Source organism: Olea europaea, chromosome 10, assembly GCF_002742605.1.
Source record: "Olea europaea var. sylvestris chromosome 10, O_europaea_v1, whole genome shotgun sequence".
In the NCBI taxonomy this organism is placed as follows: Eukaryota; Viridiplantae; Streptophyta; class Magnoliopsida; order Lamiales; family Oleaceae; genus Olea; species Olea europaea.
This window is the reverse complement of record NC_036246.1, coordinates 3,899,060-3,923,429: the sequence shown is the minus strand read 5'-3', so window position 1 is coordinate 3,923,429 and position 24,370 is coordinate 3,899,060. Positions and strand designations below refer to the sequence as shown.

The 24,370-nt window shown below is 36.4% G+C and overlaps 3 protein-coding genes and 1 pseudogene across 6 annotated transcripts in view; 1 reads left to right on the top strand and 3 right to left on the bottom strand.

Annotated features, from left to right (window-relative positions):
• Positions 1 to 3,436: 3,436 nt before the first annotated feature.
• Positions 3,437 to 5,127, bottom strand: LOC111400177. Its single transcript, XM_023027604.1, has 2 exons — positions 3,860 to 5,127; positions 3,437 to 3,518 (listed from the first exon to the last, which is right to left on the bottom strand). Exons 1-2 carry the CDS (start codon positions 5,125 to 5,127, stop codon positions 3,437 to 3,439), a joined length of 1,350 nt encoding a protein of 449 aa, XP_022883372.1.
• A 1,497-nt stretch (positions 5,128 to 6,624) lies between these two features.
• On the top strand, positions 6,625 to 8,199 carry LOC111400176 (annotated as a pseudogene).
• A 2,357-nt stretch (positions 8,200 to 10,556) lies between these two features.
• LOC111400948 (WPP domain-interacting tail-anchored protein 1-like) lies at positions 10,557 to 13,025 on the bottom strand. Of its 2 annotated transcripts, XM_023028430.1 has the most exons (4): positions 12,296 to 13,024; positions 11,533 to 12,127; positions 11,094 to 11,154; positions 10,557 to 10,968 (listed from the first exon to the last, which is right to left on the bottom strand). In XM_023028430.1, exons 1-2 carry the CDS (start codon positions 12,819 to 12,821, stop codon positions 11,592 to 11,594), a joined length of 1,062 nt encoding a protein of 353 aa, XP_022884198.1. In that variant the 5' UTR covers positions 12,822 to 13,024; the 3' UTR covers positions 10,557 to 10,968; positions 11,094 to 11,154; positions 11,533 to 11,591. The 2 variants fall into 2 exon arrangements, with proteins under 2 accessions (XP_022884198.1, XP_022884199.1); XM_023028431.1 differs by lacking the exon at positions 11,094 to 11,154 and having other exon boundaries at positions 12,296 to 13,025.
• A 6,006-nt stretch (positions 13,026 to 19,031) lies between these two features.
• Positions 19,032 to 24,370, bottom strand: part of LOC111400947 (protein furry homolog-like) — a 31,505-nt gene continuing 26,166 nt past the window's right edge. For all 3 annotated transcript variants that reach the window (XM_023028427.1, XM_023028429.1, XM_023028428.1), the window contains 2 exons: positions 23,168 to 23,941; positions 19,032 to 22,811 (listed from right to left, as the gene is read on the bottom strand). In XM_023028427.1, coding sequence (XP_022884195.1) covers positions 19,743 to 22,811; positions 23,168 to 23,941 — 3,843 coding nt within the window. In that variant the 3' untranslated portion in view covers positions 19,032 to 19,742. The remainder of the gene's footprint in view (positions 22,812 to 23,167; positions 23,942 to 24,370) is intronic.

Sequence of the window (24,370 nt, the reverse complement as noted above, 5' to 3'; positions counted from 1 at the left end):
AGTTCATTGGTCCCAACCTATAACTTGAATAACAAGTTTGTCCTCAACTTTTAAAAATGAGAAGGTTAATCCTCATACTTTCATTTTTGTTTCACAATTAGTCCCGTAATGAACAAGACCGTCTAGATTTTCCCACATTCATCATAATGAAACTTTCCTCACTTCAAATTTTATAGGTCCACGAAGCCTAATTTCATAAAATTGGACACGAGAGAAGCATCAAGCATGTGATGTTTAGAAAGATAGTTAGATAACTTTCACTCTTTCAATCATTGAAGACCGATTAAATAAATATAATGAAAGGTTCATGAAGATCAATTTCGCATTTTTTTTAAGAGTTAAGAGACCAACTCACTATTTGAATGATACATTGAGGCCTATTTCGACTAGAGCTCTGGTAGTTCTCTAGTTGTCATGTCAGAGAACAAATTCAAGTCATTTGTTCCGATCATAATTAGTATTGAAATGAGTCATGAACGATAACAAAGAAGAAATCATTTAGTCAGCTCTGAAGACATTAGGTCATGCAACATGACATCACATACTACATGACTAATAGTTATATATACTCCAAGATCAATTATATAATACTAGTCTCTCTAAAATCCTACATTTTACATGAAAATTGTGATTTCACGAGTCGTCACTAATGTTTTAGCAAAATTTTAATTTGGTCAGTAACTTTTTTTCTGATCCATTTAGACACTAAAGTTTATAACGATTTCACTATTGGTCAATCTGTAGGCAAAAAAAAAAGGACTTGACATCTTTCCAGACCTGAGTCGCATTCTAATACTGTAGTTGGGTCTTCCAATTGTGTGCATTTTAAATAATTTTTTCATAAGGGTTTTCTTGAACTAAATCTATAACCTCAAAACCCAACAATAAAATAACAAAAAAATGTAATATCCAAAATATTTATATTATAATCGAAAGTAAAAATAAAATTTTTAACTAAAGAGAGAAGAAGATGCTCATTCTATCTAGGAGTTTTATATTATTTAGTAACTCAATAATCAATGTCAAATTAAGAGTCGGTTCGAGGTAGAGCGGAGATTTTTTTTGTTTGGAGCACTACGGGATCGAGGTGCTAGGTTGCGGCATATCAACAAATCAGAGAGCGATATTTGAAGATAATAATAGAGCTAGGATTGGACAAAATCCAATTCAAACCGCTCAACCTGTCCAACCCGATTTTTTCAATTCAATTGGGTTGAGTTGGGTTGAAAAATCAAATTTAAGGTTGGGTTAGGTTGGGCCTCTGATTATGAATTAATATCCAAGCCAATGAATTAAAAAAAAAATACTTAAGAGACACAATAATGAAGATAAGAGAGAGGACCTAAAATTTTTAGACGTCCATTTTCTTTATATAGACTAATTGAAAAAGAACACTATGTACAAATGCAAAGTTATTTGACGATAAAGTAAAAATTAAGAACGTTACGATGTAATGAATGAATCTCAAAAAATAAAAGAAAATGCTTCATAATTTTAAACTTATTTATACATTATTTTTCAAAAAAAAAAAAAAAGTCCTCATATAGGTGTTAAGAAAGTGGGGATTTTAAAGTAATTTCAAACTTTAAAATATTGTCCAACAAAAAAAATATAATAATAATAAGATCCATCTATAATTAGGCAGAAATCCAAACAGACCCAAACTTGATGGTTTGGGTTGCATTGTCTTGGATTTAAACCAATAATTGGGTTGAATTGATTTGACTTTAGGGTGCGTTTGATTACAAGTAGGAAAATTACATGGAAAGAAAATGAATTCCAGGGAATTGAATTACCTAGAAATTGTTTTCATGGAAATTGTAAATTATTGTGTTTGATTGTATAAATTTTTCACGTGGAAAATGTTGAAGTAAAAGTATTTTTTGATGTTCGTTTGACTTTGTTTTACGTGGAAATTGTCAATTTCAGGGATATCCTCTTTTACAATTATTCCTAAAATTTGTTCCCATTGCCAACAATTAAAAAAAAAATAAAAAAAGCAAAAAATAAAAAATAAAAATAAGATGGAAAACCAAAAACCACCTATCCCCTAGGAAAAAAAAGTTGGAAAATCACGCTTTAAGGTGTTGTACCTAGAAATTCATGGAAAATCAATTCCCTGGAAAATTTTGTCAATCAAACAGGCCAAAAGTGGAAGTTGGAATTCGAATTCCAAGTTCCATGGAAAATTTCGTGTAATCAAACGGGGCCTTAGATCAAATCCATCATGTTAGGTTGTGTTTGTGTTAAAAAAAAGTCGACCCAACTCAACCCACATCTACTCCTAAATAGAGCTATCGCCAAAAAATAAAATCAACATTTTATTATGAAATATTAAAGTCTTGTTTACACAGAAAATTGGAAAATGTTGGAAACTAAAAGATTATAGGTGGTGTTACGCGAAATAAGTGATCAATTCATTTGGTGTATACCAATTTAGACATTTTTCATGCCTAGATCAATGTGTATACCACCCTTTACTGTGGACATTGCTCTCTGTATATTTGCGTAACATTTTTTCTGCATGCTTAGGACACTGAAATAATCACACCCCAAGATTCCGCAACAACATTTCTTGACATGACGAGAAGCGTCAAAATATCTTTAGGATAGTTATTAATTGCTGCTGAATAATTAGCAAAATAGTCTCCTAATAACGTTCCAATTGCAAAAACGAACTGTCTTAAAACTCGTCAAAGGAAATAATAAACTGAGAGCTTACACACATGCATATTCTTTCTTCTGTACATTATTAAGAAACAAAAAACAAACCTAGGTCTTCATCTGCGTCAAGGTATTTCAGCTGATAAGATACGATACTGACACCTCATATAGAATGTCCAACTAGCATTAATGAATAGAAGTTGACGCTGCTGGGAAATATCTCTAGCTTTAGCGATGCAAGTGAATGCTAGAAGATTAAACTACAAGAAAGATTCTTGCATACTCAACGAATTTCTATGTAGAGCTAAGGGCATTATCCTTGGTACAACTTTTGTCTAGATTGTCCAAAATGCTCAAAAGCTATGACAAATTACATATGCTTATTAGAATGAGTCTTGAAAAGTCTGCAACTGCATGTTTATACTCTACTTCAACATATGCCGGGAGATGGAGATAATGAATCATGTTTGCATACAAGAAATTTAATTCAAGAAAATGCTAATAAATTGGGTATGCAAACAAAATATTTGCTTCATAGTCAGTAGTCATCATCTGAGAATAGCTATACTCGTCTAAGAATGTAAGATACCAGAAAAATTTCCTCAATGCAGAATGAAAAGTCAATTTGCTCCTTGATCCACCCATTCATCCCTCTTCAGGCAATCTTTTCTTATTTCTTTTCCTTATCTTAAATGAGAACTGGCATCCGGGGGTCGGAGCTTGCCCCCAAAATTACACAAAAATTACATTCAAGAAGACATCGAAAGTCTGCCTACTCCAATACAAACTTGGGTCTCCCAAGTTTTTCAGCTTGACAAATCAACACAATACACGAATTCTGGACAGATTCCCACCTACCCAACCAATTAAAATCAAAACGCGATAAAAGTGTAGATATATTTATCAACAACTTCATCGTAAGCGTCAAACCAGAAAATCAGGATGACTCAAAAACTCTAAAATTCCATTCATCTGAATTTTTCACTATACCATTACACATGGCGTCGCAAAATAGAATTTATACAATGACAAATTCAAGTGAAGTTCAATCAAATATTGATAAACAAGTTTTTCTACCTCGTCATTTAACAATGCAAAAAGGAAATTCATGCTAACTGAAAAGGTAAAATATACCCACTATTGCCATATTCTACAGACTAATACACCTTTTCAAGGCAAAAGTTCAAAACTGTACCTCGTGTTAAGATCATCAACAGAGCGAGAAGCAATTCTCACACCACTCCTCTCAGTCTTCCTCTTCTCGTAATTCAAGTCATCTGTAGGCAGTTCATACCTACAAACAGGGCAAGTATTCCTAATCTTGAGCCATGTCACAATGCAGTCCCCATGATAAAGATGACAACAAGGCATTCTAATCAGCTTCTCCCCAATCAAAACATCGTCCTTACAAACGGTGCAGACAACCGTGTCATTATTTTCTCCCATTTCCTCTTTTGTCAACTCCACCAAAGGTAGATTCTCTACCACGGATTTCGCAGCAGGTGGACTACCAGTTAAATTATTCTCATTCTCGACCAATTGCCCGAAAAGGGTACCATATTCCACAGTCAAGATATAGTCTTCTGAAAGATCAAGGTGAGGAACTTCATTCCCATTATTATGTTCTTCCTGGCTCTCAAAGTCAATATTCCTGTCCAAATTATTCACTGCCAAGAGCACTTCCCACTCAATATTCCGCTCTCCTCCTCCCCCTATCCCATCACCTAACTCTAGATTTTCACCTTCCGAGGACGAAAAGTCCGACGAAACTGAGATTTCCTCAATTCTATCAATCAAATAATTCAAATTCTCACTTTCATCAAATTGGATTCTCTCATTTACCTCCTCCCATTCAAACTCTTCCCTTTCATTTTCACTAATGAGATAATTAACCCCAAAGCCGTCATCATCATTATTGTCAATAAACCCGGAATTTACCTCGGTTTCATCGGATTCAGACTCCGAATCCATACCAACAACCCTAAGCCCCACTGGCGGGGAAACCTCCGCTGCTGACACGAGACCTGGACCGAACCCGTGTTCCATGCCCAGATCCTCCGAGAGACCCGAATCAAACTCCCTAATCGGGCGGTTGGGAAAATGGGCTTCACGAGACTCGAACAGATCCGTAACAAAATTTATCTCCTCCTCATATTCCCCTCCACAGAAAAAGCAATTCGGGTCCGCCAATGAATCCGCATAATCAGAAACCGAATTTTCGGATTCTATATTTAAATCGAACCCGATATTGAAGTTATTGTCGTAATCATTGGGTATGAAGAGAGAGGGGTTCGCGTTATTGGGAGGGGATAATGAATCCAAATCGATGACAAATGGACTGTGGTCAAAGATTTCTTCTTCTTCATGAGGCCCAGTGGAGGGGTTGGAAATTGGGATTCTGGTCTGCTGTTGCTGCGGTGGTTGGCAGTGGTTGAAGCGGTGGAGGTTTGATACCTCCGCCATGACAAAAATTGTAGAAAAAGTGAAGAGTTTTGTCTACTTCTGACGTTTAGATTTTTGTTTTGCGAAGGATATTTTCCTTATATGGTTTTCTTTACGACGTCGTATAATGGAACCGGGTTTGGTTACCGAGTTTTTGACTTTTTCCAAGTCTTTCTGCCATTCTCTTCCCCATTTTTAATTTATGATAGCAATTTTCCCATATATATATATATATTTTTTTTTAGTCCTTTCATTTGTTTTTTTTACGTTGGAATATAAGATAATAAATAGGCCCATGTTTGGTAGGGATTTAAAATCAGATTTTTAATAAATTTTGATAAAAATTGATGAAATATATGATTAAAAAATTATAAATCCCATAAAATATGTTAATAAAATTAATTGTTAACTTTGATTTATCAAATAGGGACTAAATTAGATATAGATGTAAAAATTAAGGACGTTTAAGAAGAGCTTGAGATGAAGTAGGGTTGTCTTGTATAATTATTTAAGTTTTATTTTTGTAACTTAAAGTTACACATAATAAATTTACATACAATCATTGACAGGTGGCATTCTTGACAACATTATCCATGGAATTGTTGTTGATTCATCAACAATTGATGTTTTTAACTACACATTACATGTAATCATTGTTTGTATTCATAGGAAGTGCCATTCTTGTCAACACATTGCATGGAATTGTTGTCGATTTATCAACAATTGACGTTTTTAACATGTTGCATGTAATTGTTGTCTATAATCATAGAAAGTGGCATTCTTGACTACATACTGCATGGAATTATTGTCAGTTCATCAACAATTGTATTTTTACGATGAGTTGCATGTAATTGTTGTTGGTTCATCAGCACACGGCATTCTTGACAACATATTGCATGTAATTGTTGTCAGTTATTGCCAAACCGACGATATCTAGTAGCAACGATATATGCTGACTAAGCATAATGATGATGTAACCTTTTTAAAAGTTGAGATGGGGATAATACTATCTATCATAATACAATATAACACATTCTTTCAATGCATTAATTTAAATCTAGTATTAGAACTATATACAACGTCTAACACCAAATGTTATTTATGCAATAGTTTCAAGTTTAGTGTCAATGAGCATTGCATTTTTTCTAAGTTTGACAATGTAGTATTAGCCATTAGCAAACTCTTGCCTAAACTTCTAGTATCAATGACATCCAAGTAAAGAGACTTAAATAAATGAAAGTAAGCAGGTTAAAATTTTGCCATAGGAAGATAAAACTTTAAAAAGTGAAATTAAATGCTGCACTAACTTCTCCATAATGAACCACAGAATACCTTTATTTGTTGCCTTATATTAGGTAGTTAGGAAAGCCATATTTGCTATTTGCTAAAATAGATGCATTTTACTCCTCTACAATCGGACAACCTTATACATGATTCTAAAACTTTTATATTTATTTAAGGTGAACTCGAAGAATTTGACAAGTTTTCAGAGTTATGAAGATAAAAATATATAAGAATATGCAATGTTTATTCTTTACATTAAGCAAGAGGTTGGATAGAGTTGTTCAAAGAGAAGCAGAGAGAGGGAGATGGGCTCGAGGTCTTGTGCAAGTTTGTCTCTTTGAGGTTGGATATCATATGTATGCAAAATGTAACAAATTATATTATGCGAGGAAGGTATTCAATTTGTTGCCAAACCATAATTTGCAATCTTATGGTGCATTTATTGCTGATATGCTCTATTGTCGCTTTGAAGCTTTGCAATTATTCCTGCACTTGTTGAAGTTTGGTCCTAATTTGGATGAAACAAACCTATCTGGTGCATTTAGTGCCTGTGCAGTGATTAACGAAGATCTCGAGGGAATTCAAGTACATGGATGCCATTTTGGATGCATATGGAAAATGTGAGAACTGGTTGAATCTTGGTGTTTATTCTACAGAGTGGAAACAAGGGATGCTGTCTCTTGGAATGCAATAATTGCTGCTTGTGAGCAGAATAAAAGTAAGAAGGAACAAGATTAATTCACTTGTGGCAGTATTTAAAAGCTCGTACAAGTAGGCAAGCTCTGAACTCTGGTAGGGAGATCCATGGAAGAGTTATTCAAGTCCGGGATGGGGTTGGACTCATTTGTTGGAAGTGTTCTAGTGGATATGTACTGTAAGTGCTTAGTGATGGAAGATGAAGAGAAACTTCATTACAGAATAGAGGAACAGACAACAGTTTCATGGAAGACGATCCTGTCCGGGTTGTCATCTCATGAACAAAGTGAGGGATCTCAAAAGTTCTTTTCTAAGACGTTAGAAATGGGAGTCAAACCTGATAATTTCACATTTGCCACAATTTTGATACTTATGCTAGTCTAGCAATGGTAGGGCTTGGGAAGCAGATCCATGATCAAATTATCAAGCAGGACTTGCAATCATATGTGTACATTAACAGCGATCTAGTTGACATGTATTCAAAGGGTGGAAACATGCAAAATTCTAGGTTGACGATTGAGAACTCACTAAATAGAGATTTTGTTACATGGGATGGTATAGTTTGTGCCTACACTAATCATGGTCTTGGCAAAGAAGCTTTACTAACTTTCAAGAAACTGCAGCTTCAGAACATAAGACCAAATCATGCAACTTTTGTGGCGGTTCTTCACGCTTGTGCACATATTTGTCTTGTTGAAAGAGGGTTGTTCTACTTCAACTCAATGCAAACTGACAATGGATTAGATCCACAGTTGGAACATTACTCATCTATAGTGGATATACTAGGTATATCAGGTCAAGTTACTGATGCACTGACGCTTTATTGAAGAAATCAGAATGCCTTTCCAGGCTGATGATGTGATTCGGAGAAACCCGCTTAGTATTTGCAAGATGCATGGGAATGTCAAGGTGGCAGAAAAAGCAGCAAGTTCTCTTCTGCAATTGGACCCTGAGGACTCTTCAGCCTATGTTCTTCTATTGAATATTTATGCTGATGTAGAGATGTGGACTGAGGTTTCAAATTTGAGGAAAGTGATAAGGTATGGTAGGCCGAAAAAAGAACTAGGCAGCAGCCGGATTGAGATAAATGCGAGACGAAATCAACATATCTAGGTTCTGAGGAAAGTGATAAGATATACAAGATGAAATCAACATATCCAAGATGAAAGAGATATGTGAGAAATTGGATATGTTAATTTGTGAGATGAGATGGACCGTTTATGTGTCTGATAGCAAGCTTATGCTATGTCATCTTGCATATGCAGTCTCTTGCTTTTCTAACATCCTAAAAAAAGTAAGTTTGAGATTCCTTTTCCAGTGTATTAAAATCCTACTGGATCTCCCTCCTATTAGGAGGAAGTTTGACTTGGATTATCTTGGTCAATTCAGATTATTAGTCATCCTATGCTCATTTAAAGTTATCATCCAAATGGAAGTTAATGATGCTTGGTAGTTTCTGAATAACACTCGAATCGTGGCTGTTCATATTGTGCCCAACCACTTAAGTTTTGCATCTTGAAGCAGGCATAGAAGTTGCCTTTTATCAAGATTTACAGCTGCAGATTCCGAACTAAGAGGAGAGAAAAAAAGCCATTCTAGGGTAAAGACAGTAAGCTACCACACTTAGTTCGGGAATCTGAAGAAGTCCTCATTACATGTTGATCTCTGAATGGGCTAATATTTTGCAGACACGTCCAGACAACATGAACAACTATCTGAATGAAGTGATTGTGAATTGGGAACTCCAAAATTAAGTTTTCTGATTTGTGATTTCAGCCAGTGATTTGGTGAGTGCCAATCTCCCTATGGTTTATACCTAGTATTTGAATGATTATATTTGAGGTTTTATTGAATGCCAAGAGTATCATATTTTCTTTATGACTCGTTACTATTATTTGCCTCTGTTTATACTGTATACTCCTTGTGCTCCCCCATGGTTTTTCCCCGTGTCAGGATTTCCATGTGAATCTTTGCATCTCTTTTATTTTCTTATTAATACTGTTTAATCTTTATTTTTATGGCATGTTATAGTAAGTGTTGAAAAGCAAAAGAGCAACATGAAAGCAAACTCATTGGTATTACAAAGCAGAAAGAGATTCATGGAGGACTGTTTCTTTGAGCAAATAGCTCTTCAGATGCATTTTCTTGAAAAACTTGGTAGTGGTAAGAACCTATATTTCCATTTTCACAATCTAAAGACTTGAGGATTAAATTTAAAGTAGGTTTTATCAGTTTTACTTATTATTCTAAGTAATTATTCGTTAGAAATACCCTTAGATGTGGAACACAGGTTTTTCATTATATTTACAACATTATTATTGAATTATCAATCAAGATTTCTTCCCCTTCTCTGTCATTTTCTTTCACTGCAAGTCGTGATTCAACATGCATTTATGAACCTTGTGTTTGTGTCGGTATTTTTCATTTTAACAAAAATTAGGTCATGTAGGAAACACTATTCTGCCACTCCAATGGTACCAAACCCATCTTTAAGGATTTTGCTTCCCCTAATGTTGACTTGTTCCCATACCTGGGGTCTTTATTCTTCTGGGGTTGGGGTGAAGAGGTCCCATAAAAACCAAAAAGCCTCATGGCAAGAGACACTTTCTTCATAATAAACTTGGGACATTGATATTAAACTTATTGTAAGAACCTATTACCTATCATTACAACAAAGGGGTCACAAGAAATTACAGCCTTTCCATTACAACGTAGTCACATAGACAAGCACGTGATACTCTGAGAGAGAGAGAGAGAGAGAGAGAGAGAGAGACCACATCTTCAAATTCTCTTTGCCTAAGGACAAGATCACCAAAACCATCCAAATTACCTCCTCTACTGTTAAAAGAAAGGTTTCAAAAGCTGAAATCACTAATATAAGAACTCCTAAGATGTACTTGGAATTAAGCTGCTTTGCATCTATATTCTTTTAGTCTCAAGCTTAGATATATCCCACCTTGGTCTCAAGGGTATTTCTGGGTACATTGCTCCCTTAAAAACAGAGAGTACTGTATCTATTCAGGCAGGCAGGATGTCTAACCACGATTGACAATTCCAATGAAATTCTAAAATGACAGTTAAAAGTACATAATCTGAAATTAATGAGAATGTGTATCTAGAGAGAGTAAGGATAATAAAAGAAGATCCTATGAATGAGTACTAGTAGTGAATATGTCTGAGAAACCTAACTTGTTATCACTTCTGCCTCAATCTCCGTATTAACTAGAAATCAATTCTTTGATTTTCTATTTCAAAAACAAATAGATAAAAAAAGATAAATATTAGGACTTCTTTATAGGATATAATACACTACCTTTCACAACAGAAAAATTATGTTATCCCCTTCTATTCCAGTTTATTCAGCCATGGGATTGGATTTGATAAGCAGTATATTGTCATTTTCATATTCTATACTTTCAAGAGCAGCCATGCAAATAAAAATTCAGCCAATACATCTGATATGCCTCAAAACAATCTATATATCCATCAATCCATATTTATTGTATTTGATGATTCATAATGACCTATTGGGCCTCAATCAGGGCTCCAAAGAAAGGTGCACCCAAGCCATGCCTAGCAAACAAAAAGAATTCCTTCAACTCTATCTAAACTCTGAATTACTTCCTACATATTTAAACATGAAAACTGAATACCAATAACCACGGATATAAACTAAACCACCTACCTTGTAACTGGTAGCTGAAGGCATACCTTTTTTTCTCAGTAGTTCTATTAGTGGAATTTTCTTTCTCGGAATCATTCTCAGAGAACATAAATTATTTGACAGTTCCTTTGGCATCATTTGGAAACATAGTAGGTATCCTTGTACATTTGCTGCAAATGCTTTACTGCAATCTTTTTCTCCATTTTTAATGATGATATCTGCATATGCATTGCACAGAATTCTTAGCTTGTAATAGCTGACTTATGGTGAAGCAATCAAATTTACTATCTTTTAGTATGCCTTACTATTCATATGACAATGAAAAAATGTCAAAATACTTTACCAGAAATCAAATCCACGCATAGATGGCTTCTTTTGGTTGGGTGAGGGAGGAGAAATTAGGGCTGGAGAAAACAAATAGTATATGCAAATCAAATCCTAGGAATTAAAATATAGCTGAAAAACCAGAACTTATTCTACAAAAGAATAACACGAGGCTTTGCTAAATATTTTATTAATACATGACATTTCTTAAAATCTTGACAGACAACATAGGATACAAAATTGACTTCAATGCGAATGAACTTAAAATTACTAAATAGCCTTCAGTTACAAGATTTTTTTATCCAGGATAGAAAATTTGAAACTCCCTAAGATTACTCGAACCTTAAGAATAAAAGGGAGGAAAAAGAAAGAAAGAAATATGTTACTTGGCTCCAAAAGATTTTTAGGAGTAAAGTCAAGTAGTAACCAAGCTATTAATTTGGTCCGAATGCTTGTACCTTGCACTTTCCGTGTTTGCTCCTCAGCCTGACGAAAAGATGCTTCCAAGCACTCCGTTCTACACCTTTGATAATTTATTTCTTCTAAGTTTGGAATTGTATTCTGGCAATAGAGTGCACTTCTCTTTGGCTCTCTCAGTCTGACTTTCAGCTTTTAAAACCTTAGATTGCAAATTTTCAATCAAAATTCTCATTTCCTTAATGGTGCTCTCAGAGTTCTGCAATTTAGATCTCAACTCTCCTTCTCTCTGAATGGAACCATCCAAATTAAATTGTATTATCTGGATTCGTCTCAATAGTTCTTTTGAAATTCCCAAAAGAATTTCTGCGGTATAATCTGCTTCAAACAATCTTTCACAGGCAACTTCAGATTCTTTCACAATGCAGTGAACTTCTTGTTGCAGCCTGAGTTTTAATTCTTCTTCAGCTCCTCTTGACACGGTTAACTTCTTCTCAAGTTCTAATTCTCTAGCCAAAGACCTCTCCAGCATCCTCAAAATATACCTCTGATGTTCTGCAGTCTGCATTTTAATACTTGTTTTCAGATTTAAAAGATGGCCATTTTCTAAACTTGCAACCTCCTCGCCATCTTTCCCTGCCAAGATGCTTAGTTATTATTACACAAGGCAAATAATTAACTAAGAATTATAATTTTGTAATAAGCTGTATATGGGAACTTCAGATTTAATGTTCTCATGGATGCAGGGATAACCGAAATAATAAATAATTTAAAAGAATTCAGAAATGTTTCAAATATATTTACATTTTTCGTCTCCAGCAGTGGTCAATAAGATCCTCTGGAAGTTGGCAGATTGCACCTTTATTTCAGATATCTGCTCAAATGATTGCTTCAAGGATTCTTCACAATCTTTCATATTTTCTTCCATTTCCTTGAAAGCTACACCAAGCTGCTCAAATGAAGACATAATCCCATAGAAACTAAGAATCTCCTTCCGAAGGGTGAACAGAAAACTGTCCAGTTCTCTGATCTCAGAGTCCAAAAACCCAGATAAAAGGTCAAATTCTAATGCTTTCTCAACACAACCATCCGACGCAAATTCTTCCACTATAACGAAAGTCTCAAAATCATATTCTCTTGTTGCCACATGTAAAACAAGTATGTCCAAGTTAACCAACTTCTCAGCAGAACGCGCTAAATCTAGATCAACCCTTGTTAAAATTCTGGCTGCACTTCCTACTTCTCGTGTAATGTCTCCACTTGCCTCCATTTCACCAGCACTAAAATGTTCGCTAGAAGCTGATCCATCTGTAATGGTATCAGCGTCCATTTCAAGTCTTGCACGAGAAAATATTGAAATTCTATGCCATCCTCACCAACCAAAAACCTTCAGAAACTAAAAAATTATCTTAATCGACCATTCTTCTCTTCATCAAAACTGAAAACCAGTTTCAATAAATCCTGCTTCTCACACCGGGAGAAGATGACCTGTTATTATACATGTTTGTGTTAGAGCCACATCAAGAGAGAAAGAAATCATATTAAAAATGATTATCGCAAAATCAATTTATTCAAATCTATCTATAAATATGAATTAATTGAATAAAATCTGTACAGCCAGCCATAGTTTTCAATTAGCTATATCATTTTTTTTTTCCGCCTATAATTCCTTCATCTTCTTCTGTAGCATCACCGCCAACAAAGTTTTCCACACTCATGCACGACTGTCAAACCCTATGCATCTCAATTCTCATAACATCAAAAGTTCAAAATCTCAAATGTCAAAAACATATACCTTATTATAGCATCAGAATCCATTCACATCGATATACATTATCACATCAGTTTAAAATAGATCAAATCATCAAATGACGATAACAGAAGAACGAATTTCCATATACCATAAAACGTACGTGGGTGAGTGTGTGTGTGTGCACATCAGAACCATAAACATAAAGAGGCCAATTTTCCAGATTTGAAGAAAAGAATATGCGAATTAAAATGATCGAATAATAATAAATAGAAAATGTTGGAATAAAATCATACCCGTTAAAATTTCGCAGGTTCAAGAGTGTGTGAATTAATTTCTGTTTTTTTGTATGTTCGATTAGATTCATAATTATAATTTTTTTCGCATGAATAAATTTACTTCCCAGCTTATAAGTTCAGACAATAACGAACCTGGTGAGTGACTCGCTGACTCGGCGATCTTCTACTGTGTGCCATGCACAATGATTTTCCGATGGATTTGTATTAACTGGGCTAGGCTTAAGTTGTGGCAACCATTAAGGCTGAAAGCCCAATTTCCCAGTCCAGAGTTTTGAGTTGAGGAAATTATGTCACACACCTATTTTTCAAAAAATATTTAAAATATACTATGCAACTTTTTTTTTTAACCATAAATACTGTTTTTATCTAGTAAAATAGAAATGTGAAAAACTAATCAAATCATACATACCATTCATTACTTAGCTAATTTTACTTCAACAAATGCATCTTCAAATTATGTTGCAACAAACATGCCCTTAACATGTCAAATTAATAACAAAATTCCTAAAATCGTATCCTTTCGTATTCCAAACTAAAATCTCCACATATCGTCTCTCCCTTGAGTCACCCATCAAGAAATTTCCTAAACCTAATCAACAATTTGTTCTTCTATAGATCTACTGTCAAAAAATAATACACATCATATCATACATATCCACAATTTGATTCATTTTTTGTTGATTGGGACTTTGTTGCATGATTGTGCAATTTGTATATATTTTATATCTAAAATTTAATAAGAGTATATACATACAATGAGTGGTTATGTTTCAGAATGTATTTTGATAATGTGAAAATCGTGATGAAGACACAATGAAATTGTGTATGGAAATTCGTGTTCTTGTTTCAATATAATTGTGCCTTGATATTCTCTAAAAAATTAATTTATTTCATAATAGTGTATGCGTCTGTATATGCAATCCAAAATTCATTTAAAAAAATGTTTGTCATTTGATTATCTAACACAATGATGTTGAAACATATGATGATAGTATGGAATCACATGGTGATTATTCAACAGACTGGCAATTATTGTTTTTGCCTATTTGGTCATCATCATTTTTTGAATTACTTATTCAATTTAGGAAATGGCATTAATGGAGAACATGAAATAGGTTGAAATAAAAAAAAGTGTCAATTACAGAATGCGGTATATGGTCTAATTTTAGAAGAAAGTATAAGTAAACATATTTCATACATCATCCAATATTTTTAGTAAATTATGAAATATTTTTTTTGGAATAAAGCAAATACGAAATTTTCCATTTCTAGCTCACGCGATCCATTTTAGACCTAGTGGATTAACTATGACCCATTTCAAAACTAAGAAAGAATGTTTAAAATTTCAAAAATCAGATATTATTAAAATTTAATTATAAAATAATTAATTAGGCGTGTATTTTAGTAATTAAACATATTAAAGTCAAAATTCTATACAATTTGGTCACAATTCAATAATTGATCACTAATTATTTCTCGATCAAAATCAAAAATTTTATAGATCACAAAATAATACAATCACAAATAAAAAAATTTATAAGTTATAATTTGTTTATCGATCACAAATCAAAAAATTTCATAGATCACAATTTATTTATTTATCATAAATCACAGATTTTATAAGTCACAACGTATTACACAATCACAAATTAACAAATTTTTAGGTCACATTATATACTGGTCACAATTTATCTATTCATTGGTCACATGTTATTTACTGGTCATTGCCTCCAACCACATCGCTGCCAACACCATCTTCACCAAAACCACCACCAACTCCCTGCAACAACACCACCATCTCAAGCAAACCAATACCCACTACCAAAAATTATCATTACTTTGCAACCAATGTGACACAAGGACTATCGCCAGCAACACCACCACCATAATCACAACCAACACAGGCTAACAGTTCCACCGCACCCAAAATCATTACACAATCACCACAACGCACCATTATCATACACTGCAATTGCAACGGGATTTGAATCTGTATTCATCGTCGTCATTGCAACCACCACCATTATCATACACCACAACCCACATCGGCTAAATCTTCCTCCTTTCGCCAATAGGCATCCAACACCACACCCTCATACCTTAAATCAATAGGCCAGTCAACGAATTACATAACTTTTTTTGTCCTGCCTTTTCATCCACAAAGTCCCGCACCTGTCGACTCAAAACCAAGATAAAAAACATCGATTTGCACAGCTAATCGAAACATCTAACATGCGGGCCAATATGGGGGTTAGTGTTGTGATGTCAATTATGCTCACCGGCTCGGGCATCCCGTGACTCGGCCGGGAAAAAGCCCAAGTCAAGCCCTTGGTAGAATTGAGCCCCATTTTGAGGTTTCGGACCGAGCCCAAGCAGGCCCGTGTGGCTTGCCGGCTCGAGCTCGAGCCTTAATTAAAAAAAATAGAAATAAGGCAGCTGCGTTATTTTAAGGCAGCAGGCGACTGCATTTCTTAAGGCAACCGAGTGCCATATAAAAAAAAAATCGAGTCAACCTTGCTCAGGCTCGACTAGCTAAACCCAAGCCGAAAGCTCAGGCTGAGCCTTTTTTTTTCGCCAAGCTTTTGCTCAGCTCAAGCTCGAGAAAGCCCGCTTGATTTTATTCGAGCCGAGCTCGAGTCTTGAGTTTTGATTTGTGAGCCGGCTTGGCTCGACTCGTTGGCATCCCTAGGCTAGTACAATGTGGAAAGGCACAACGCAACAATGATGCAAGGCTGAGCAATGGCGGCACAACACTACGATGCTAGTGCGAGGCTAAGTGGTGGGAATTGGTGCTAGGTGGTTCAGTGCAATGTAACGGTGGTGCGAGGCTGAGCTGTGGCGGTACAAGAAGCGATGGTGTAAGGGGGAGGGGAACGGTCGTCGTCGGAAGGGATGGCGACGCCATGAGTATTTGGTGGAGAGAGGGAGAGGAGAAAGAAATGGTTTTAAGGTTTAGGGGTAATTGAATTTGGGTTATAGAGACGGGTTGGGTAGTGTGGGATAGGGTGGTGCGGGGTGATGTAATTTTATATTATTATTATTATTATTATTATTATTATTATTATTATTATTATTATTATTATTATTATATCTACTTTTTGAAATAAAAAATCGATAACTCTTAATTATGAATTGAAATCTTGAAAACACTCATTTTCTGTAATTTCCACGAAAAATAAACATTATTCATTTTTAAATTAAGAATAAGATAATTGTATCATTTTTTATTTACTCTAAAAACATTTTTTTTTTAAATGCACTTTTCGCATCAACCTTTACAAATTGTTATTAATTTATTTCCTGCCTTTTTCAGTATTAGACATCTTCAGCATTATACTTAATTGTAAATGTCGTAATTGTGGTTTTGAGTAAGATGACTTTTTGAATTTTAATTTCTTTCATAAGTGGGTATTGTCTCCTCCTAATACAAGCAAAAACGAGGACCAACAGAACTATTTTCGTGTAAATGCAATCAGAATTCCAAAGTCCATAAATCAAAATATTTCGTGGATTGGATTTCATCAAGCGCGACTGCTCAAAAAATCGATAAATCATTGTTTGGTTTCGTACCTCATTATATAAAGGTCTTTTTCGATTCCTTGTTATCAGGTCTTAGGTCCATTTCTGCTGTTAAATCTGCATAAAATTATTTATTTGTGTGACCCCATTCCTCATCATAGAGTTTTATAAGCCTTGAGGTCAACTTTCAGGCTTAATAGTATAAAATTTGCAACTTAGCTTAGCTGCTGCTTGGGATCTTATTTTCAAAATATATATATTTTTTAAAAAATTATTTTCTACAATACATTCTTTCATAAAATAATATTACATATAAATTCAAATTTTTTTATTATTTTTAACCACATATTCTTGAAAAAGTCAGTATTCCAAAGTAATTTTTCTCCCACAATCACATTAAAATGGGTTTAAACAAGAGCTTGATTTCCATGTTTAAGTTATTAATTAATCTCTCTTACCAGTCAAGTTTATGGTTAAACAGATTCAGAGCCCACCAAATATTTTGTTCATCACAGCCCAGCGCTATTACAGTTGTGGCATGATTTCCACGTATTTATAAATAATTTAATCTCTCACACATCTGCTCCTTTTAAAAAATAAAAATGAAAATTAATTTTCTTTTTCATCAGCTTATAAAAGATTTTGCTATAGCAACAAGGGGTTGACAATCTCAACCAAACCCTACTCATGAGGGGGTTCCACGCGAAAAAATGGGACCCCCCACCTATTGGTGGGGTTCAATCAGGGGGGTGTCAGCCCCCCAATTGTTGTAGCAAAATCCTTAATAAAATTACCACCAACTGAAGGCTATTTTTGTCAGATTTTTTCTACGGAACCCAAAACAACCACTGACAGACACACCAAAGGTTGTCTTCATCCCTACCCTAGAGTTAGAAAGGATTTAAGAGGTTATTGTCATTTTTCATGATTTATTGTTCTCTAAATTTACATTATAGATTCAATAATACAATATGACTTTAGTAAGACCATATATGAGAGTTGTCGCTTGCTCTATGCCAGAATGTCAAGTTGACGACCTACGTTTTACACACTTACTTAGGCCTTGGCAAATATGGTGGAATATGACTTCGTTTTATATAAATTATGTTTCATAGGACGACATTGATGAATATGGTAAAATTTAGTAAAAACAAGTGAAAAAAGACTAAAATGGAAGAAAATAAAGTTCAGGAATCAAAGTACAATGAAGAAACGAAGATATAAAAGAGTCAAAAACAAGTGTTGGAAGAAGAAGCGAGAAAAAAAAATGAAAAAGCAAAAAAAAAGAGAGAAAATGGAGTTGGGGGACTAAAACGAAACTTTTGAATTTTCATTTTCATTATGTGGTCACATAGTGTAATATACCATGCGGTCACATGGTGTTATTCAAATAATTCCAAGGCTGAATTTAGTGTAATATACCATGCGATCGAATGGTGTTATTCAGATAATTTCAGAGCTAAATTTCATTAAATTATGCTATAACATGCATTTGTACTATGTTATAGTATAGTACATTTCTGATCAAAAATTTTCGATTTCCTTATGTAACTCCAATTTTTATGGAGACAAATCTTAGGGCTCTTTTTAAGATTTAGGGTCATCTAGAAGTAGTTTACCACGTATTATAACACATTTATATAGGTTTTAGAGCATAGGAGGCAAGAAACACAAAAATTGATGCCAAGACTCGAAGAATCAATTCAAAATTTAATTGGATGATGTCGATTCTTCAATATTTCTTTTGTTTTTTCTTCATAACATGTTATGTTAGATTACTTTGTACTAGAAGGACGATGAACCATATAATAGGAGTCTTGAATATTTAGTATTACATATTTGACATTGAAAATACATTTTTGGAATCGAATTATTTATATGAAAATCTTTTTTCCACAATTATTGTGCACGGTAGTTGTGTGAATGTGTTGACTTATTTTATGCATTCGAAAGGAGGAAAATAGACTCGACATGATAAAAATCGTCATAAGTTTCGATAAGAGATAAAAATATGTCGTTATGCCTTATATGAATCTTTAAGTGCTTACGTATCGACAACACTTGATGACAAATGTACTTGCCAACTTCAATACGGACCTATGAATTCCATATGTATCCTTGCTTAATGTTGAGTCAAGCTGCCCACTTGATGCTAGTCTTTCCCATCGTTTTCTATCCACTGCGGTTACACTTAAGACGGCCTCCTCTTTCCAGCATTGGGCTCATCACTTCTCTCTTGATGTCAGGGATCGTTATGGCATGGCTACGGAGGGGGAAGATCAAGTATTTTCATGATTGTCCTTGTGTCTTTTCAATTCTGGTTGCTCTATATAGCAACATCTATGCCCTGTTGAAGAAGAATCCATCTCATAACGAAAGATCTCTTATGTCAACTCACGACCTGGAAATCTCAGCTGTACTGAGCAAGTTGAGGGTGAATTGAATGCTTTTATTCAGAGCAGAATGTGTGACAGTAACTTGATATGCTATAACAACAGAGGAGCTAACTACAGAGCTAAGCGTTTTTACAAGAATGGAAGGGGGAAAGCTTGGTGCAATCCTACGAGAAGTTCAGAGTCTTACATATAGGAACAACCGCTAAATCTATGCAAATATCTATTTACACTGATCTGCTACCATAACCTTCCAGTACAATGCGTGAGATTGAAAAATACCTTGGGTCTCAAGGGTTTCCGGCCGTCGCCACAAAAGGAACCAGCCTTCTGTAATCCCTTCGTCTTCCAAGTGCACAACTATCCAGTACTCGTCCTAGCATCAAACAGGTATTCTGCAATGCTAACTCCCTAGGTGAAATACCAGATTCATTTACATTAGCCTGCCCAGCCAGAGTGGAACCCCCACCATATCCTATTCCTCCAGCAAACTGCAAGGGCCCGCTGCGAGCTTTAAATGAGGTCTGAGGAAAAATCTTCTCGTCTGTCCCACCAAAACCATTCTCAAAAGATCCCGCATCAGGAGGATGAGAACCTGGCAAAGAGCTACAGCTCTGTAAGAGTGCTTCCAGTACACTAAGTGCCTCCCAGCACAGGGTACTCTCTACCAGCTGGGACACAATGGCGTACATATGTGGGCTTTGAGCTGCGTCCATAGGAGTATGCTGAAGCAAAGCCTTCAGCATAAGAAGTATGACACGCTGATAGTCAACTGGTCCTTTCTCCAAAAGCCGTAGAAGGTGCCCGAAAGCCAGAGCTGAGTGCTTGGGGAACCATTCATTGCATAATAATGGTGAGACAGAAGCGAGAAGATTCTCTATGCCCTTGAACTCTCCAGAGGCATAAGCCATAAATACAGTAGCGAGCTCATCCAGTGATTTTGCTCGACACCAGATTGCAATGTTGGCTGCAACGGAACAAGCCTTTTGATCCTGCTGCTGCAGTGGTGAGGCAGGTCCCACTACGGCATCCTGGCTGAGCTGGAAGCAAAGCCAGGGAAGTAAGCCTGTAATGTGCATCAGGAGGCGTGTTTCTGAATCGCCAAAGATCGAATCACAAGAAGGCACCGTTATTCGTGAAAGAACCTCGATTGAAACACCGTGACTAACAGTAGACATGAGTCCTTTAAGCACTAGAGGCTGCACTCCTTCAAATGCTGGCACCTTTCCATTCGATGGTGATGGTTCACAGACATTCCTTGATTCTGTACGCTGAAATTCAGAACTATCGGATGTGTGTGTATCAAGCTCATCCCTAGGCATGCTTGAAAGAAGCACATTTTCTGTTGTCGTGTCGCGAAATGATAAACGCTCAATTACCCGTGAGAAAAGTTCAAGCACCTGGCAGTAAACATGAACAAAGTCCGTGTGCATCATGGCCACACAGCCCCAGAAAAGCTGGGGGTAGAGTATCACCTTTTGTGGCTCCATATTTTCCACCATCACCTGCAAAGTCAACAATATTTCCATTACAGAACCCAACACCGAGGGTACAGGATTACCCAAGCACCTATGCAGGCAGCGAAGCAGAGAAACACATGCATCATTTGTTACTCGGGGTCGCAATGCACGGTAAATCTGGTGTGAGCGGCAGGCAAGATGTCTCGATGTGCACTCCATAGCCCATTTAAGTGCCTCTGCTCCCCAAGTTTCTCGAAGATCTCCTTGGAAGAAGATCGCATCCACCATGCTCTGCACAAGAGCAGACAAGAGAGCTGCACTTGGAAGCTCTGTCCTGGTAACCGTTGAATCCTCATTTTCCCACATCATGCTACCTCTCTTTGACTGGACATATTTAATCAGGCTCACAACCTGCTGCTTGTTCTCTCCATCACTATTTTCAACATCGTACAGTTCTAAATGCCTACCAGCAAGGGAATACAGCAGATTAACTAGCAGGTGCTGGCAGTGCTCCAACACTATATCCTCTGAGCTGTCCATTGAGACAAATGTTACATGAAAGAGCAATGGCAAATGCTCACGAAAATCCTCATCATTCTCATAAGCAATTTCAGCAAGTAGAATCAAGGCAATGTCTGCCTGTGTCAATGAGTGTTGCTGATGGCCTTGCAATGCTGACTGAAGTTCTTTAGCATTGATACCATGAGTCCCAACCCCGGTATGCAATCCATCTTCCCCAGAATTGGGAGTGTCAATGAGGTAATCTCCACTATCTCGAGATACATGACGACTTCGCAAGCTTCCAGTTGAACTTCGCACCCCCATTAGTGGCCCTGACATGTTTACCAATGATGGCAGAAGTTGCCCAGACCGACCAGTAGTTACTGGAACAATGTTCATTTCTGGAGGCATAGGAGTCAATGGACCCGAGGCACTTCGTCCTCCAACAGCAGCTGTTCTCCAGCTCAAGCTTCCGCTAGTGTTCCTGAGTGGTCCATCAAGAGAACCACGAACTAGTAAAGGTGACATGTGAGGCTGGGTGTCCACAACAGGGTTGATTTGTGCCACTGCAGGAACCTGAGAGAATTCCAAAACAAAGTTTCCACCACCATCACCCTTATTTGCAGCAGGTCTTAATGGTTCTACACTATCAAGCATCCGCTGAGCCAACTGGTAAACTAAGTGATCAATTGTACGTTGTGGGCAAATTCTAGCTAAATATAAACTAACCCTCTTAGCAACAGAGAAGTACGTGGCAAATGCTCCAGTTATTTCTGCTGATGCATTAGAATCACAATCTTCAATCCCCTTTGTAATCAAGAAATCAAGGACTGGACTTATGTTCCTGGGCTTACTAGCAATTGTGCTCCATAGCTTTTCAATTTCATCCGGAAACTGATCACCGTGACGCCATGTTACATAATAAAGGCTTTTTAATAATCTTTCACTCCAACCTGAATCCTTTAGTTTCCAGAAATTGAGATTCTCTATCCACGGGGCCATGCAGGTTAGAACTTGATGTTGTGCAATTATGTCCACTGCATCAAGCTGCCTCTGCATTATTTCTTCACAAAGAAGCTTGCTCAACTCTGGGTGATCTTTAGCAAGTTTGCAAGAGAGCTTGTATTGGAACTGTTGATAAGAATCAGGAAGGTTGCCAACAACAGCAGCTCGATAGCTATTTGAGCACTCAGTACCATCCTCAGCCCATTCACGGACAGAGAGTGTCTCAAGCATTTGAAGAGCATCATCGCGAATTTGTCTAGATGGATCAACCACCTTATAAAGGATAAGGCTCAATAGTCTCTGAATCTCACATTTTGGTATCTCTTCACGCATGTAGACTTCAGCCAGAACACTGAAGTAGCCATCAGCTATTGCGGCGTCTGAGTGGTAGCACTGCATTAGAATATAAACTTATTAGCATTCCAATAACAGAAGTCAACAATAATCAAAATAAGAGAATTGAAAAGTAAAAGAAGGCAACAAACACGTGCAAAGAAAGTGTTGTCCAAAATTAGCCACTTCAGAAGTGTTTACCAGTTCAAAATGATACTGTGATCGCTAAGTGTGCTTGGATAGGCACAATTGCCACGATGTAAATATGAGAGAAAATGATCACCTTGACAAAGAGATAAAAATGCAGAAGGAAGTATGATATGCTTTGCTATCTGACATGGTCATAAATTTTCAATTAGTTTTACTAAGAACCAGTCATAAAACATATTGCCTTCTTAGAGAACATCAACGCTTACCTGATCGATGCAAGCAGGAAACAAGTCCAAATTTGTGAGAAGAAGATTCTTCAGAGCCATTTTTGCAAGAGAAACACGAAGATGACCACCTCTATGCCTATCACGGCCAGTTACTCCTCGCCCACCTTCACCAGTATATTTTGAATAAGATGGAGTTCTTGGATCAGCTGGCGAATAACCAAATGGTGCCCTTGGAGCAGGCTCAATAAATAGGCTGTTGATCCAAGCAATTACCCGGCCACTCATCTTTCTCACATTGTCGTCAAAGCAAGGTCCATATAATAGTGAAGCCATTGCATTCATAGAAGCCCATTGTATTGCCTCAACCTGTTCACCCAATTCTTTATCAAATGAAAGTTTATCAATAGAATCCTTCGATCGAGCATGTTGACTGGACTTGTAGCGTTCAACCTCACGTCGGTAATCACTAACACCATCCTGATTCCATGTTCCACCTGTATCATCACTCCAGGAGAGAAGGAGATCAAAAAGTCTCTTTCTAGTTCGAACATCGAATTTCTCTGACTTGGAATCAACAAATTCAGGAGCCAGAGACCTTAGAACAGAAGCAAGTGCAAAACGGAGAGGTTGCATCTCTTGGAAACTTTCTGCAGATGCTGTCAATATCTGCCTAGTTGTTTCTTCAATGAACTTCAAATAATGAAGGCGAAAAACCGGTTTGCGACCTAGCAATCCAGGCCAAATTTTTTCTGCAACTGTGCGATATATATTCGCAATGTGGATACGGAGTTCTTCACGACGAGACTTTTGACTCTGCATATATACCAATGACATTTTATCTTTAATGCATCCAAATGAGAGCAATAATTTCAGTAAATATCATGCAAACAAAAACAAAAATGGCTGTATACTAATAGAAGTGGGGATTCAGCCTCGGATGAGAACTGGGTTTTAGGGGATTCTGCCTATAACGTGCTTTATGGCTTTAGATTGTTGGCACGATCAAAGGGTTGCGTTTGGGGGTCTAACTGCCAGCATGGAACTTTATCAGTTTATTGATTATAGAAAAGGAGAAAAACCTTTGCTTATGATGTGCTTATAGCTTTAGATTGTTCACACAAACAAGGGTTGGGTTAGGGGATCTGACAGCCAGCATAGTTTCCACATGATCTCGGATCTTGTAAAGTCATGAACTCAGTCAATCGCAAGTAGGCGAGAAGGCCTTTTTGAGGTGAATTAATT

Coding starts and splice junctions, on each gene's coding strand:
- LOC111400948 (XM_023028431.1), bottom strand. CDS start 12,821: ATGGACGCTGATACCATTACAGATGGATCAGCTTCTAGCGAACATTTT. Junction 12,128..12,295: donor CACTGCTGGAGACGAAAAAT/GTAAATATATTT, acceptor GCATCTTGGCAG/GGAAAGATGGCGAGGAGGTT.
- LOC111400177 (XM_023027604.1), bottom strand. CDS start 5,127: ATGGCGGAGGTATCAAACCTCCACCGCTTCAACCACTGCCAACCACCG. Junction 3,519..3,859: donor GTTGATGATCTTAACACGAG/GTACAGTTTTGA, acceptor TTGGTTGGGTAG/GTGGGAATCTGTCCAGAATT.